Source organism: Oncorhynchus keta, chromosome 22 (assembly GCF_023373465.1).
Source record: "Oncorhynchus keta strain PuntledgeMale-10-30-2019 chromosome 22, Oket_V2, whole genome shotgun sequence".
NCBI lineage: Eukaryota > Metazoa > Chordata > Actinopteri > Salmoniformes > Salmonidae > Oncorhynchus > Oncorhynchus keta.
In genome coordinates, this window is record NC_068442.1 from 12545708 (window position 1) to 12559935 (window position 14228).

The window sequence follows — 14228 nt, forward strand, 5'->3', positions numbered from 1 at the left end:
CTGCAAACTTTACACAGGGGGCTGATTCGTATGGTGGTCAAATATCTCTGGGTTTGGACTAGGCATTTCTAAGTTTGTTTTTGGAGGTTTTTATTTAATTTATCAACTTTTATTTAACTGGGACATGCCATTGAGGTCAGAAGACCTCTTTCCCAAGGAAGACTTAAGTTTTCTGGGTATATTTACATTTTTTGGAGCATAGAAGAGAACAAAAATGGATAGGAAATTGAATCTTAACCGAGCCGAGACTTTTTCCTTTATCAACCCTTGGATAAGGTACTTCCTGTTCTTTTTCAGCTTCTTGTTCTGGGTAAGTGGAGCCACTCGGCTGAAGACCTCTAACATACTGTAACAAATGTAAGCCCTAAGTACCAGTGATCTGTCTGTGGATGTGTGTAATGTACAGTAGGCAGTGTACAAACCACTGAGCAACAGAATGCTGCACTTCTAAAACAGAAATACGCTCTCAAGCTAAGCGCTCATGAATTAAACATGCAGAGATATAACTCAGAAAGGTTTCCTGGGCTGCAAAGAGCTGGCAGACGCTCCCTGTTCAGATGATTCACAACTGTAAAATGTCGACATTCACAGCAACAATATATCAATCTGACACATTGTAGGTGAGATTTACTGTCTAATTTCAATGGTTCTTCATGAACTTTGCACGATTAATTATTCCTCAAAACCTGCTGAAAGTCTTAGGGGTGGTGTAAAATGTCCACTAAATTTTTAAATGTGATGAGGAATGGTTATCTTTTACATGACCAAAAGTTACACGTTTGTTGTAGTGTAGACCTAAAGCCTACAGTCTAAGCTATTTAGCCAGTATTGTGTTTATTCAATGAAGAGCTTGTGTGTCTGGTAAGTCTTCAACACCACCATTTGTTAAAGAGCATATTGTCAGATGTCTCCTATAGACTGATTATCTCTTCTACCAAGCACAGGGGCTGAATGGATGTCCTAAAGCTCACATGACCATGTCGTCATTGTGAGTGTGCGGCCACGCGGCAGATAGACAGGGGCTTGATGCTGGTGCATGGTGTTGAAGCCATAGAGATAACACTGGGGTTTTATCTCATTGGGTGAACAGACAGCTACAATAAGATAGAGGATAGGGCAGAGATGATGTGATAGACGAGAGATGAGGACACTCACAGGATGGGAGTCGCATTCAAGTTCCATTGGCTCTTTGTGCAGGAGCAAATCCCATCGGGAATATATTGCAACCTGTGATATCACCGCTCTATCAATCCTTCTTTATCCATGTCTAGGCAAACAGAGAGAACAGAGATGTGCAGTGTGTTATTGAACCGTCCAGGCCAGGGGACCGGTGGCAGCCAAACATCACTGGGCTAGTTGTGTGTGTTTATCTGGACAGGCCCTGGACTGCAGTGCTACAGCCTTTTGTTCCAGTCTCGTCCCCCTGGCTTGGCTCAGCTGAGTCAGGGGCTCAGGCCGCCCCAACACAATCCACCCAGGATACAGGACCGTTTCTCCCTGTTCAATGCCTGGGAACATATCTGGAATACTTTAACCAGTGTGTACCTTATTCCCAGCACAGACCAACATTCTTTTATTTGATTTTGTCTCCCCAATTACGATCTTGTCTCGTCCCTGCAACTCCCCATTGGGCTCAGGAGAGGCGAAGGTGGAGTCATGCGTCCTCCAAAACATGATCCACCAAACCAGACTTCTAAACACCTGCTCTCTTTACCCGGAAGCCAGCCGCACCAATGTGTCGGAGGAAACACCATTCAACTGGCGACCGGGGGTCAGCCTGCAGGCACCCGGCCCACCACAAGGAGTCGCTAGGGAGTGATGAGCCAAGTAAAGTCCCCCCGGACCAAACCTAACCTGGACGACGCTGGGCCAATTGTGCGCTGTCCTATGGAATGAACCCGGGTCTGTAGTAACACCACTATCACTGCGATGCAGTGTCTTAGACCGCTGCATCAGCCAGGAAGCCAGCACAGACCAATTCTATACAATAGGCATGTTTCAGCCAGCCAAGAGGGCATCACAGGCAACCTAAGAGCAACAATTACAGTACTAATTTATTTGGACGATCTTGAAAACACTGGAGATCCAATCAAACTGTGTTGTGTGTGGATGTATTATCTAGAGGTCATAAATGGAAAAGTACACTGTTGCTAGGTATTGCTCTCCAACCAAGGCGGTTATGACAGCAACTCTTTTCAGACGTTGATGATTCCATGACTGAAAGACAGCGCACAACAAACCATTTTAATTCTCTCATGTGTCCTCCACACAAACAAACCATACGATCTATCAAGCAAAGACGTCGATGATTGTTAATGGTCAATGCAAGTCTCTCTTGCAAAACACATTTTTTTATTTCAACGAGACAAAGCAGTATGAGACAACCAATTTTGTATGTTTAAATAGGAGCTTGTGCAATTAATTTCACAGAGAGATCCTACGGTGTACAAGCTCCATCAGAACCACACACTATTGGCCATCAGGAAGCCAATCAGGGGGTCTGTAAACAAAAGACAAATCATCATTCAAGGTGGTATAACAATCATGTAGGGAAATAGATTTTGAAAACAGAACTCTGTTTTTTGCAAGTACACATCACCTACTGACAAAGGCTAGCTCCAAGGACTCTAGCTCCAAGGACTCTAGCTCCAAGAACTCTAGCTCCAAGAATAGGGTAGCCAAATGTCTGTCTGCCAGAAAATAATAGAAATACAAATGAAGAGCTGGAACAACTATCAAATCTTCTGCCTGAGATTAGTTTGGCAAAGAAGAAACCACACAGCAAAAGCTGACAAATGAACTAGACAATTCCCCAAAATAAATGGAGAAAAATTGAAGGCAAGCCTCGACTGATTTGATGAATAGCCCTAAGCCCAAGGTTGAAAACCGTAGCAACAAAAACAAAAAACAGCATTTTAAGGGCTCTATTCAATCTGTCAGGCTGAAGCGTAACGGATTCCACGATAGAAATGTAAAAGGTCATTTCGGATTGAGCCGACATATGCAGCGTTTATCATGAATGCGGTCTCCGCTAAAGCGGGAACATTGCCTTTAAATTTCAATCACGCTGTTAAACTGAGCGTCTGTGATGCGGATTGAATAGAGCCCCAAGTTATTAACTGTTAAGGGTTTCCTGATCTAAAACAGTTGTATTATTACTATTTTAAGGAGATTATATGCATATCTGATTTATTGTCCTCTTTCAGGTCTTCTCCTTGCTGATTGTTGCTATAGGGGTATATGCAAAGGTTCAAAAAGCAACAGGTATGACCCATTTTATTCTGCATATTCCAAGCCATACATCTGTATCTGAAAATATGCTTTCTGCAATCTTAACTTCATGACATGGTTTGCCTTTCATTCTTTCCGATATCACTGTGAAACAAATCCCCAGTAGAGGTGCCCAGAAAGATCCCCCCAGATCATAGTAGGTTGTGCTAGTGGGTCACACCACACGGTTGTCGGTGTTCATCTCTTGCAGACACGGTCAGAGACACGTTCCTGATCGACCCAGCGGTCATCCTGATCGTGGTGGGCGTGGTCATGTTCTTCATCACCTTCTGCGGCTGCATCGGAGCCCTGCGAGAAAACATTCACCTTCTGAAGACGGTAAGGCCAAGCTTTTCATATTCAAGCCACCTTTAAACAATACATATGAAGACAGTCGGAAGAAGGTGCTCCTAAACGATATTCAGTACAACAACTTTTTCCCTCTAATGGAGAACGTTAAAAGGTCAGGACTGGAAATAGCACTTATGGGAAACTCTGTACCTACCTGCCTCTGACAGAATACTATCTCTGTAACGTCTCTTCTTCTCCAGTTCTCCTTCAGTCTGACTCTGGTCTTCCTCACTCAGCTGACCATAGCCGTCCTGGGCTTCTTCTATTCAGACCAGGTACTGTTTCTACACTTCCTGGGGTCTGGTACTGCGCCTACAGCCTGGTGTCTGTCTAGTTCCTACTCTCTCTCTCTGTGCTGTCTTCGTGTCTGCACTCCCGTCGCTGCTAAAACAGGGCAGTTTAACCACCCTCGCAGCATCCTCTCCCCATCCGCTATAAATGATTCAAACGCTCTGTCACTTCAAAGTGGAACCAAATGTTCAATTTCAACAAGATCTCTTCTAGGACGTTTGCCGTTAATGACATTCGGGAGGTGCCTAGAGGCATACTGTGGGTGACAGACAGAGAGGAAGGGAGGTAGGGGGAGATTCTCCAGGGGGACCGTGGGCGTATTACCACTCTAAAGCATATGTTATTACAGCCGTCATAGCACATTAGGAGCCATCTATTCCAGCCCCAGGGCCCCATACTTAAAGCTCTCTCAAAACATCCCCTAGGGGCCATTCCCATAATCAAACAAGCCGATTTACATGAACATAGTACTTTACATACCTATCCTCCTTCTACTCTGTAACCCCAGACACGAGACGCTCTGGGGAAGTTTGTGAATAAAGCCATCGTGCACTACAGAGATGACCTGGATCTGCAGAACCTCATGGACTACATTCAGAGAGAGGTAATCTATTCCACTACATTCAGAGAGAGGTAGTCTATTCCACTACATTCAGAGAGAGGTCATCTATTCCACTACATTCCACACTTACATGCTATTACTTACATTACACATGCTATTTTCTCTTAATAAGTTAAACCACATCACACCCGGGTTGAGTTCATTACAGCGAGTCCCAATAGGCACACAACGCCATTTTGAAGTCTTTGCAACTGACCTGTTCCCATTGGGGAGGTTGACTTAACATGTTAACCAGGACACCACAGAGTGACCTCAGATCAAAAGTTATGTTACCCCAGCTTCAATCAGGCTTCCCACATGAAAGCCCCTGAGTAACATGCTGTTCAACGCATTCTGCATCTCCCCTCGCGTGTTCACCCATCTGCACATACGGGCACACTTCGGCTGCTGGCGTGTTCACCCATCTGCACGTACGGGCACACTTCGGCTGCTGGCGTGTTCACCCATCTGCACGTACGGGCACACTTCGGCTGCTGGCGTGTTCACCCATCTGCAACGGGCACACCGGCTGCTGGCGTGTTCACCCCATCTGCACGTACGGGCACACTTCGGCTGCTGGCGTGTTCACCCATCTGCACGTACGGGCACGCCGGCTGCTGGCGTGTTCACCCCATCTGCACGTACGGGCACACTCGGCTGCTGGCGTGTTCACCCATCTGCACGTACGGGCACACCGGCTGCTGGCGTGTTTTCACCCATCTGCACGTACGGGCACACTTCGGCTGCTGGCGTGTTCACCCATCTGCACGTACGGGCACACTTCGGCTGCTGGCGTGTTCACCCATCTGCACGTACGGGCACACTTCGGCTGCTGGCGTGTTCACCCATCTGCACGTACGGGCACACTTCGGCTGCTGGCGTGTTTTCACCCATCTGCACGTACGGGCACACTTCGGCTGCTGGCGTGTTCACCCATCTGCACGTACGGGCACACCGGCTGCTGGCGTGTTCACCCATCTGCACGTCGGGCACACTTCGGCTGCTGGCGTGTTCACCCATCTGCACGTACGGGCACACTTCGGCTGCTGGCGTGTTCACCCATCTGCACGTACGGGCACACTTCGGCTGCTGGCGTGTTCACCCATCTGCACGTACGGGCACACTGCGGCTGCTGGCGTGTTCACCCATCTGCACGACGGGCACACTTCGGCTGCTGGCGTGTTCACCCATCTGCACGTACGGGCACACTTCGGCTGCTGGCGTGTTCACCCATCTGCACGTACGGGCACACTTCGGCTGCTGGCGTGTTCACCCATCTGCACGTACGGGCACACTTCGGCTGCTGGCGTGTTCACCCATCTGCACGTACGGGCACACTTCGGCTGCTGGCGTGTTCACCCATCTGCACGTACGGGCACACTTCGGCTGCTGGCGTGTTCACCCATCTGCACGTACGGGCACACTTCGGCTGCTGGCGTGTTCACCCATCTGCACGTACGGGCACACTTCGGCTGCTGGCGTGTTCACCCATCTGCACGTACGGGCACACTTCGGCTGCTGGCGTGTTCACCCATCTGCACGTACGGGCACACTTCGGCTGCTGGCGTGTTCACCCATCTGCACGTACGGGCACACTTCGGCTGCTGGCGGGTCCTCCCGGGAGTGGAGAGTGAGAGAATGTACCAGACAATGTTTCTAATGATCCCTTTTCCTTATATTTCTCCTTCTCTCAGTTCAAGTGCTGCGGCTGGAACAACTACACTGACTGGTCATGGAACCTGTACTTCAACTGCACCCAGGGGAACCCCAGCTCTGAGCGCTGTGCGGTCCCTTACTCCTGCTGCACCCCCGTACCAGGAGAGGTGGGTGGGGGCTCAAAACATAAATACAGTGCATTCAGAAAGTATTCATACCCCTTGACTTATTCCACATTTTGTTGTCACAGCCTGAATTCAAAATGAATTAAAAAAAATATATATATAATAATAATCTACACACACTACCCCATAAAGAAATGTTTGCCAACTTATTGAAACTGAAACACAGAAATCCCATTTACATAATTATTCACAACCCTGAGGCAATACACGTTAGAATTACCTTGGGCAGCGGTTACAACTGTGAGTCTTTATGAGTAAGTCTCCAAGAGCTTTGCACACCTGGATTGTACAACATTATTATTTTTTTAATTCTTCAAGCGCTCTCCAATTTGTTGTTGATCATTGCGAGACACTCTTGCCATAAATTTAAGCCGATTTAAGTCAAAACTGTAACTAAGCCACTCAGGAACATTCAATGTCGTATTGGTAAGCAACTCCAGTGTACACCGAGTGTATAAAACACTAAGAACACCTGCTCTTTCCATGACAGACTGACCAGGCGAATCCAGGTGAAAGCTATGATCCCTTATTGATGTCACTTGTTAAATCCACACCAAGGAGAAAGAAGAACTTAGTTCTTAAAGAAGAACTTTGAAGCCTTGAGACAGTTGAGAAGAATTGTAACAGTTCTTGGTTTTTCACATTCAACAGTTTCCTGTGTGTATTAAGAATGGTCCACCACCCAAAGGACATCCAGACAACTGTGGGAAGCATTGGAGTCAACATGGGACAGCATCCATGTGGAACGCTTTCGACATCTTGTAGAGTCCATGCCCTGGCTGCGGCTGTTCTGAGGGCAAATGTGTTCAATCTTCATGTTTTGTCAATTCAGTGTGTATTTGGCCTTTCCTGCTGAAAGGTGAATTTGTCTCCCAGTGTCTGCCTGAAAGCAGACTGAACCAGGTTTTCCCTCTAGGATTTTATCCTAAAAAACACCCTTGCTGATGACTAGCATAACCCATAACATGATGCAGCCACCACCATGCTTGAAAATATGAAGAGTGATACTCAGTGATGTTTGATTTGCCCCAAACATAACACTTTGTAATCAGGACATTAAGTTAATTTCTTTGCCACATTTATTGCAGTTTTACTTTACTGCCTTATAACAAACAGGATGCATGTTTTGGAACATTTTATTCTGTACAGGCTTCTTTTCATTCTGTCATTTAGATTAATATTGTCAAATCAAATTGTATTTGTCACATACACATGGTTAGCAGATGTTAATGCGAAAGTAGCGAAATGTTTGTGCCTCTAGTTCCGACAATGCATTAATATCCAACGAGTAATCTAACCTAACAATTTCACAACAATTACCTTATACATACAATTGTAAAGGATTGAATAAGAATATGTACATATAAAAATATATGAATGAGTGATGGTACAGAACGGCAGAGGCAAGATGCAGTAGATGGTATAGAGTACAGTATATACATATGAGATGAGTAATGTAGGGTATGTAAACATATAAAGTGGCATTGTTTAAAGTGGCTAGTGATACATACCATATACTGTATATTGCAATCTTGATGTAATGTATCACTAGCCACTTTAAACAATGCCACTTCATATGTTTACATACCCTAAATTACTCATCTCATATGTATATACATTTACATTTAAGTCATTTAGCAGACGCTCTTATCCAGAGCGACTTACAAATTGGTGCATTCACCTTATGACATCCAGTGGAACAGCCATCTACTGCATCTTGCCATCTTGATGTAGAGTACAGTATATACATATGAGATGAGTAATGTAGGGTATGTAAACATTATATGAAGCGGCATTGTTTAAAGTGGCTAGTGATAAATTGATGTAATGTTTCCATTATTAAAGTGGCTGGAGTTGACAGCAGCAGCCACTCAATGTTAGTGATGGCTGTTTAACAGTCTGATGGCCTTTAGATAGAAGCTTTTTCAGTCTCTTGGTCCCCGCTTTGATGCACCTGTACTGACCTCGCCTTATGGAAAATAGCGGGGTGAACAGGTAGTGGCTTGGGTGGTTGTTGTTCTTGATGATCTTTTTGGCCTTCCTTTGACATCGGGTGGTGTAGGTGTCCTGGAGGGCAGGTAGTTTGCTCCCGGTGATGCGTTGTGCAGACTTCACTACACTCTGGAGAGCCTTACGATTATGGGCGGAGCAGTTGCCGTACTAGGCGGTGATACAGCCCGACGGGATGCTCTCGATTGTGCATCTGTAAAAGTTTAGTGTTTTTGGTGACAATTCGAATTTCTTCAGCCTCCTGAGGTTGAAGAGGCGCTGCTGTGCCGCCTTCACCACGCTGTCTGTGTGGTTGGACCATTTCAGTTTGTCCGTGATATACGCCGAGGAACTTTCTACCCTCTCCACTACTGTGGAGTAACTACAATGTTGTTGATCCATCCTCAGTTCTCCTATCACATTCATTCAACTCTGTTTTAGTCACCATTGGGCTCATGATGAAATCCCTGAGCAGTTTCCTTCCTCTCCGGCCACCGATTCGATGGACTCCTATATCTTTGTAGTGACGTAGTGTTTTGATACACCATCCAATGCGTAATTAATAACTTCACCATGTTCAAAGGGATATTCAATGTTTTCTTTCAAATGTTTCTACCCATCTACCAGTAGGTGCCGCCCTTCTTTGAGAGGAATTGGTTAAATCTGTGTTTGAAATTCCCTGCTCGACTGAGGGAAATTGCATGCGTGGGGTACAGAGATGAGGTAGTCATAAAAAATGGTGTTAAACACTATAATTGCACACAGAGTGAGTCCATGCAACTTGCGACTGCTTAAGTAAATGTTTACTCCTGAACTTATTTAGGCTTGCCATAAAAAAGGGGGTTGAATACTTGACTCAAGACATTTCAGCTTTTCATTTGATTACCTTGTAAAAAATATTATTCCACTTTGACATGTGGTATGTGTATTCTGGGGGTATTTCTGAATGCACTGTATGTACGTTAACCGAATGACCAGGCTGCTGTCGGGTTTGGGTCCTTTGTGTAACAGTTAAGGTGTTGGGTTGACAGTCGCTGGACCTGGGTTCGAGTCCCGGTAGGGGCCAATCCCTGAATTGGCAGCGTTGGTGTCAGAAGTGGGATGGGTTAAGGTCACTAAACTTACATAGATATACACACACACACACACACACACACACACACACACACACACACGTCATTATATATAAATGCTGACATCACCCTCATTACTGGAGATAATTAAAACACTTAAATGGAGATCTACAGACAAAAGCATAGAAGTTCTCACTCTGGATAGAATTACACTGACCGTTTACAACGCGATCAGAAACCCAGTAACTAAACACAACAACCGAGGTAGTGCTACAACCTGCAGTTCACATGCTGTAACTACACGGCAATTATAACAGATGAAATGAATCACAATTCATTTAAGCCGATGCGGTTGATTTATAATTCAACTCGTATGTTATTACAATGTAATTATCTGTTTTGAGTCAACAGCGCATCACGATTGCTTATGTATGAAGTCTTAATGTTATTTTGTCTCTGTACAGGTTGTGATCAACACCAAGTGTGGCTTTGGGGTCCAGACTCAGAACTACCTCGAGGCCACCAAGTCCATCTATCCAGTGGGTTGTGCAGACCGGGCGGTTCGGTGGATTGAGTCCCACCTGCTATTGGTGGGGGCTCTAGCTCTGGGTCTCTCCCTGCCTCAGGTAACCCATGCACTAGGGCTACATACAGGAGGTGGAGTGGGGAACACCAGCCTTCTCATAGTGGGTCTGCATACAACAGAAATGAGGCACAGGCAGATTTTAGATTCAGGTTGGGATGATAAAACCCACCACTGAGATGGTGGCCTACTTACCACGTCATGTAAGATATTATCCAAGCCTATATTCCCTCACATCCTGAGTGTGAGACACTCATGAATCACATCCCTATAATAGCCTTGAAAGCTTTCAAAATGTGGGATAATTTAAGTTGGTGTTTAATTAAGTTGCATGACTCACCCACTCTTGTCTGCTGGTACAGAGACAGAGAGTCACTCTCAGAGAGTCACTAATGAACCGGGCTGCTCACTACTCATCTGTCATTTCTCTCTCCGCCTCCAGTTTCTCCATCTATCCCTTTTTCTCCCTATCCCTCGCTCTGATATTCCACTGATTTGGTCTCCTCCGAGAGGGAAGTGTGTAAATTACCCACGAGTCACGTCAAAACAATTGCCTTACAATTTCCGACAGCTTTGATGTGGCGTCGTATTGAAGAGCAGGAGTCAATGCCTACTTTCCCTGTCTCTTCATTTATTTAACTGTTGTTTACGTCACCCGATGCTGTGATCACTTGCACAAAAAAAGCTCCTATTGATGCAAGTTAAAACAAACACAATGTGATAAGGTCAAAGAATAACTATCAGACTCTGCAGTCTGTTTTCATGCAGATGTTAGATGAAATTTGCTAAGCAATAGAATTGTATCCACTGTGCATGGTAAAGCCACGCAGGTTTTGACCTTCAGAGACTGTTCTTTGTAAGCCGTATTAAGCTTTATCTAAGAGTGGCGGTGTTGGGAGTGAGTTAGCACCCAGCCTTGCGACTCAGATGAGACCCTATTCCACATACTGGGCTCGGAACAAAACTAGTGCACTGTGTAGGGAATAGGGTGCTATTTGGGACGCTGCCAGAGTGTGTTCTTGTCTCTGTCAGATTGCAGGCATTGTGCTCTCCCAGATCCTCATCTCTCAGATCCAGGATGAGATCAGCTCAGTGTTGTGAGAAGAGGATGGCCCGACCGACACAGAAAATAACAAAACAACTAGGAGAGAACAGAGAAGAAGTACTGGCCACTCCAGTTAACAAAGGGCATCCATCTACGGTTACATCACACAGCCTTGGGAGCATCTGTTTTAGTGGTGTGCTGTATAGACCGGATGGAAGTGTGTCATTATATGCTGGACTTAGTTGACTAAAGGCTGACATTGGAAGTGTTTATTGATTACATTATTTATACATGATTTTAAAATATGATTTATATTGACATGAGGATATTCTTTTCTGAAAAGGATGTATTATTCATATTTCTAAGTGTGATTGCTAATATAATTTGCTATATGACACTGTAAATGTTGTGTTACAGAACATTCAATTGAACATACTTTTTCACAAATGTTGAAGTTATAGAAATCATTGGCTATTGAACATTTTGATAATGGACCATGTTGATGATCATTTCTATTAGGTCCACGTAACTGAAGAATAAAGGCCACATTCTTCAGCCAAACATCCAGTCAATTTGGGGAGGGTACCTCTGCAGTAGCCCCTGGTCCAGACTCAGTGACATCCAGCTTTAGGCCCTCTGCCCAGGCTACCCAGGTTAGGCATGCAGGACATGGGCTCTCTGGATCAGCCGGTCAGTGAGGGGCGAGTTGGGCTTCGCTGCCTCACGCTCCACCAACAAACATCTCCAGAAGGACAACACAAGACAAAAAAGGACAGTTCTAGATTGAGTTCTTTAGAGTAGAACATCTAACTGGAGAACAAAAGGCACTCTGTAACGGTAATCAGTAGATACAGTACACTGTATACAGAAAATTGTGTACTGTATTGCACCCAGACACTCTTGCATTTTACAGACTTCAGGGGGTGTCAATAAGGACAAGCTTAGCCATGAGAACATACTGATGAAATTCAACAGTCAAGATATTGTTTCTTCTTCTACTCCCCTAACGAGGGAGCACAGGGAGCAGAAGACGAGAGAAAATAAAATCTTACTGGACAGAGGACCATTTTCTTAGGTCATGTGTATTATATTGTACAGAGAAATCAATATTGTGTATTTTAGCCATTCACTTTTGTTGGGTTCTAACTTGAAAAACGTATCCCTGTCATTATATTAGAACTTATTGATTACGTTGCATGTATAATAAATGCACGTGTCACGGATCAATGAAAGGGTGAATAGGAACTCTGTGTATGAAAAGTTACTATGGGAGAAAAGGGAAACAGAGTATGACATCACTTGTAAACATCCTGGAGAAGTGACCGGATAAAGAGCAGCTGCTACCAGGCGGCTCGATCAACGAAGACGACAGCACAACCGTTACGCAGTATTGGGCAACAGATAGCAGTTGAGAAGTTACACCCCTCATCTCATCTAGACATATAAATGGTTGTTTGATCATGTGCAAAGTGTGATTGCAGCTGAGGCACCCAGTGGGTTGAATAAAATGGGTTAGAGCTTTTACTAGTTGTGCGTTTGAGTTAACTCCTGTTTGTTCAGAACCCAACACTTTTTGTCTCATCGATGTCTATTTTGAGAAAGAAACATGCTCGGCATCTACGTCATTGTCCAATCACAGTGGCACAGCATTGAAGTGACCTCGGGGCTAATAACAAAGCAAATCGGAGTAAAAAGCCTTTCAATTGGAGGCAGCCCATCAATGTATTTTACCTGGCTAATTTCTGGTGATGAGTCACTCCTGACTTCATTGCTGCGTGAATCAGCAGCAGATTAAAGACGTCTCTCTGAGAAATGGAACAAACAAGGCAATTACAATACACACTAGACCCAACATATGTTTTTACCACAGAAGAAACGCTGTGTCTACCTCTCTGGATCATGTTCACTAGGGCACACCATTTCAAAAAGGTTGTGCAACGGGAAAAAAACATCTTATTGGACAAGTTCGGGTGGCACCTGCCCGTTTTCTCCCAGTTCTTCCCAAGTGAATACGACCCTGCTGTTGTACCCATAGAAATACGAATGAATAGAAAGGGCATCTCCATTCAGGTCAATGATAACATAATGGGTGTACTGGCAGCCATTTTGAGTGTACAGTACCCATGCCAGGAAGAGTACCCTTCAATCTGTGCTGTGATTTGTTGAGTCATCTCTACTGACATTACATGAGCCACATCGGTTAGCATCATTTAAAAATGTCAATCCAGCATCAGTTGATGGAACATTCCAAATTACCATGGAAATTATTGCATCACAATACCAGGCAGCCATTGAGTGTACCCATGAGTTTACCAGTTTTAATTTTTTACATGTTTTATTTCACCTTTATTTAACCAGGTAGGCTAGTTGAGAACAAGTTCTCATTTGCAACTGCGGAGTAAACAATTAACAAGTCAATAACACAGTAGAAAAAAAAGAGAGTCTATATACAATGTGTGCAAAAGGCATGAGGAGGTAGGGGAATAATTACAATTTTGCAGATTAACACTGGAGTGATAAATGATCAGACGGTCATGTGCAGGTAGAGACATTGGTGTGCAAAAGAGCAGAAAAGTAAATAAATAAAAACAGTATGGGGATGAGGTAGGTAAAAATGGGTGGGCTATTTACCGATAAACTATGTACAGCTGCAGCGATCGGTTAGCTGCTCAGATAGCTGATGTTTGAAGTTGGTGAGGGAGATAAGTCTCCAACTTCAGCGATTTTTTTGCAATTCGTTCCAGTCACAGGCAGCAGAGAACTGGAACGAAAGGCGGCCAAATGAGGTGTTGGCTTTAGGGATGATCAGTGAGATACACCTGCTGGAGCGCGTGCTACGCGTCAATTGCCAGGGTAAGAGCTTCCAAGCCCATTCATTCTTAGTTCTATGGTTGTACCTAAATAAGGATCGTTTCCCTATGAACAGCGCTTAAGGACTATTGTATTGTGGTTAAATTAACACAGGGTTAAATGATTTATCACTCATTGCATTGTGCTTTACATTCCCATAGGCCTATTAGAAACACAGACTGCCATAGCCTGAATGCCTCAGTGAGTGTTCGTCAAAGGTCCTTTTTTCTGACATAGATTATATCTATTCCTGGTCTAAAAAGCACTTCCAAAAAGGACATTCCCTATTGAACATGCTTTTCACTCCAGGCGTAGGTTTGAAAGCCCATAGAGC

General features: G+C 44.6%; 2 protein-coding genes and 1 long non-coding RNA gene across 3 annotated transcripts in view; 1 reads left to right on the forward strand and 2 right to left on the reverse strand.

Moving 5' to 3' along the window:
* tspan33b (tetraspanin 33b) lies at positions 1-11302 on the forward strand. The gene is made up of 8 exons (XM_035798262.2): positions 1-310; positions 3207-3264; positions 3482-3609; positions 3822-3896; positions 4421-4516; positions 6208-6336; positions 9881-10042; positions 11032-11302. Exons 1-8 carry the CDS (start codon positions 215-217, stop codon positions 11098-11100), a joined length of 813 nt encoding a protein of 270 aa, XP_035654155.1. The 5' UTR covers positions 1-214; the 3' UTR covers positions 11101-11302.
* On the reverse strand, positions 2307-3961 carry LOC118401064 (uncharacterized). Its single transcript, XR_004829155.2, has 2 exons — positions 3776-3961; positions 2307-3579 (listed from the first exon to the last, which is right to left on the reverse strand). It is a non-coding gene; the product is annotated as an uncharacterized LOC118401064 (long non-coding RNA).
* Positions 11299-14228, reverse strand: part of ttc38 (tetratricopeptide repeat domain 38) — a 22197-nt gene continuing 19267 nt past the window's right edge. Inside the window, exons 13-14 of the mRNA XM_035798260.2 lie at positions 12776-12849; positions 11299-11786 (exon numbers count right to left, since the gene is read on the reverse strand). Of these exons, the coding sequence (XP_035654153.1) occupies positions 11699-11786; positions 12776-12849 (162 nt within the window). The 3' untranslated portion in view covers positions 11299-11698. The remainder of the gene's footprint in view (positions 11787-12775; positions 12850-14228) is intronic.

Coding starts and splice junctions, on each gene's coding strand:
- tspan33b (XM_035798262.2), top strand. CDS start 215: ATGGATAGGAAATTGAATCTTAACCGAGCCGAGACTTTTTCCTTTATC. Junction 311..3,206: donor TTTTCAGCTTCTTGTTCTGG/GTAAGTGGAGCC, acceptor GTCCTCTTTCAG/GTCTTCTCCTTGCTGATTGT. Junction 4,517..6,207: donor TGGACTACATTCAGAGAGAG/GTAATCTATTCC, acceptor TCCTTCTCTCAG/TTCAAGTGCTGCGGCTGGAA.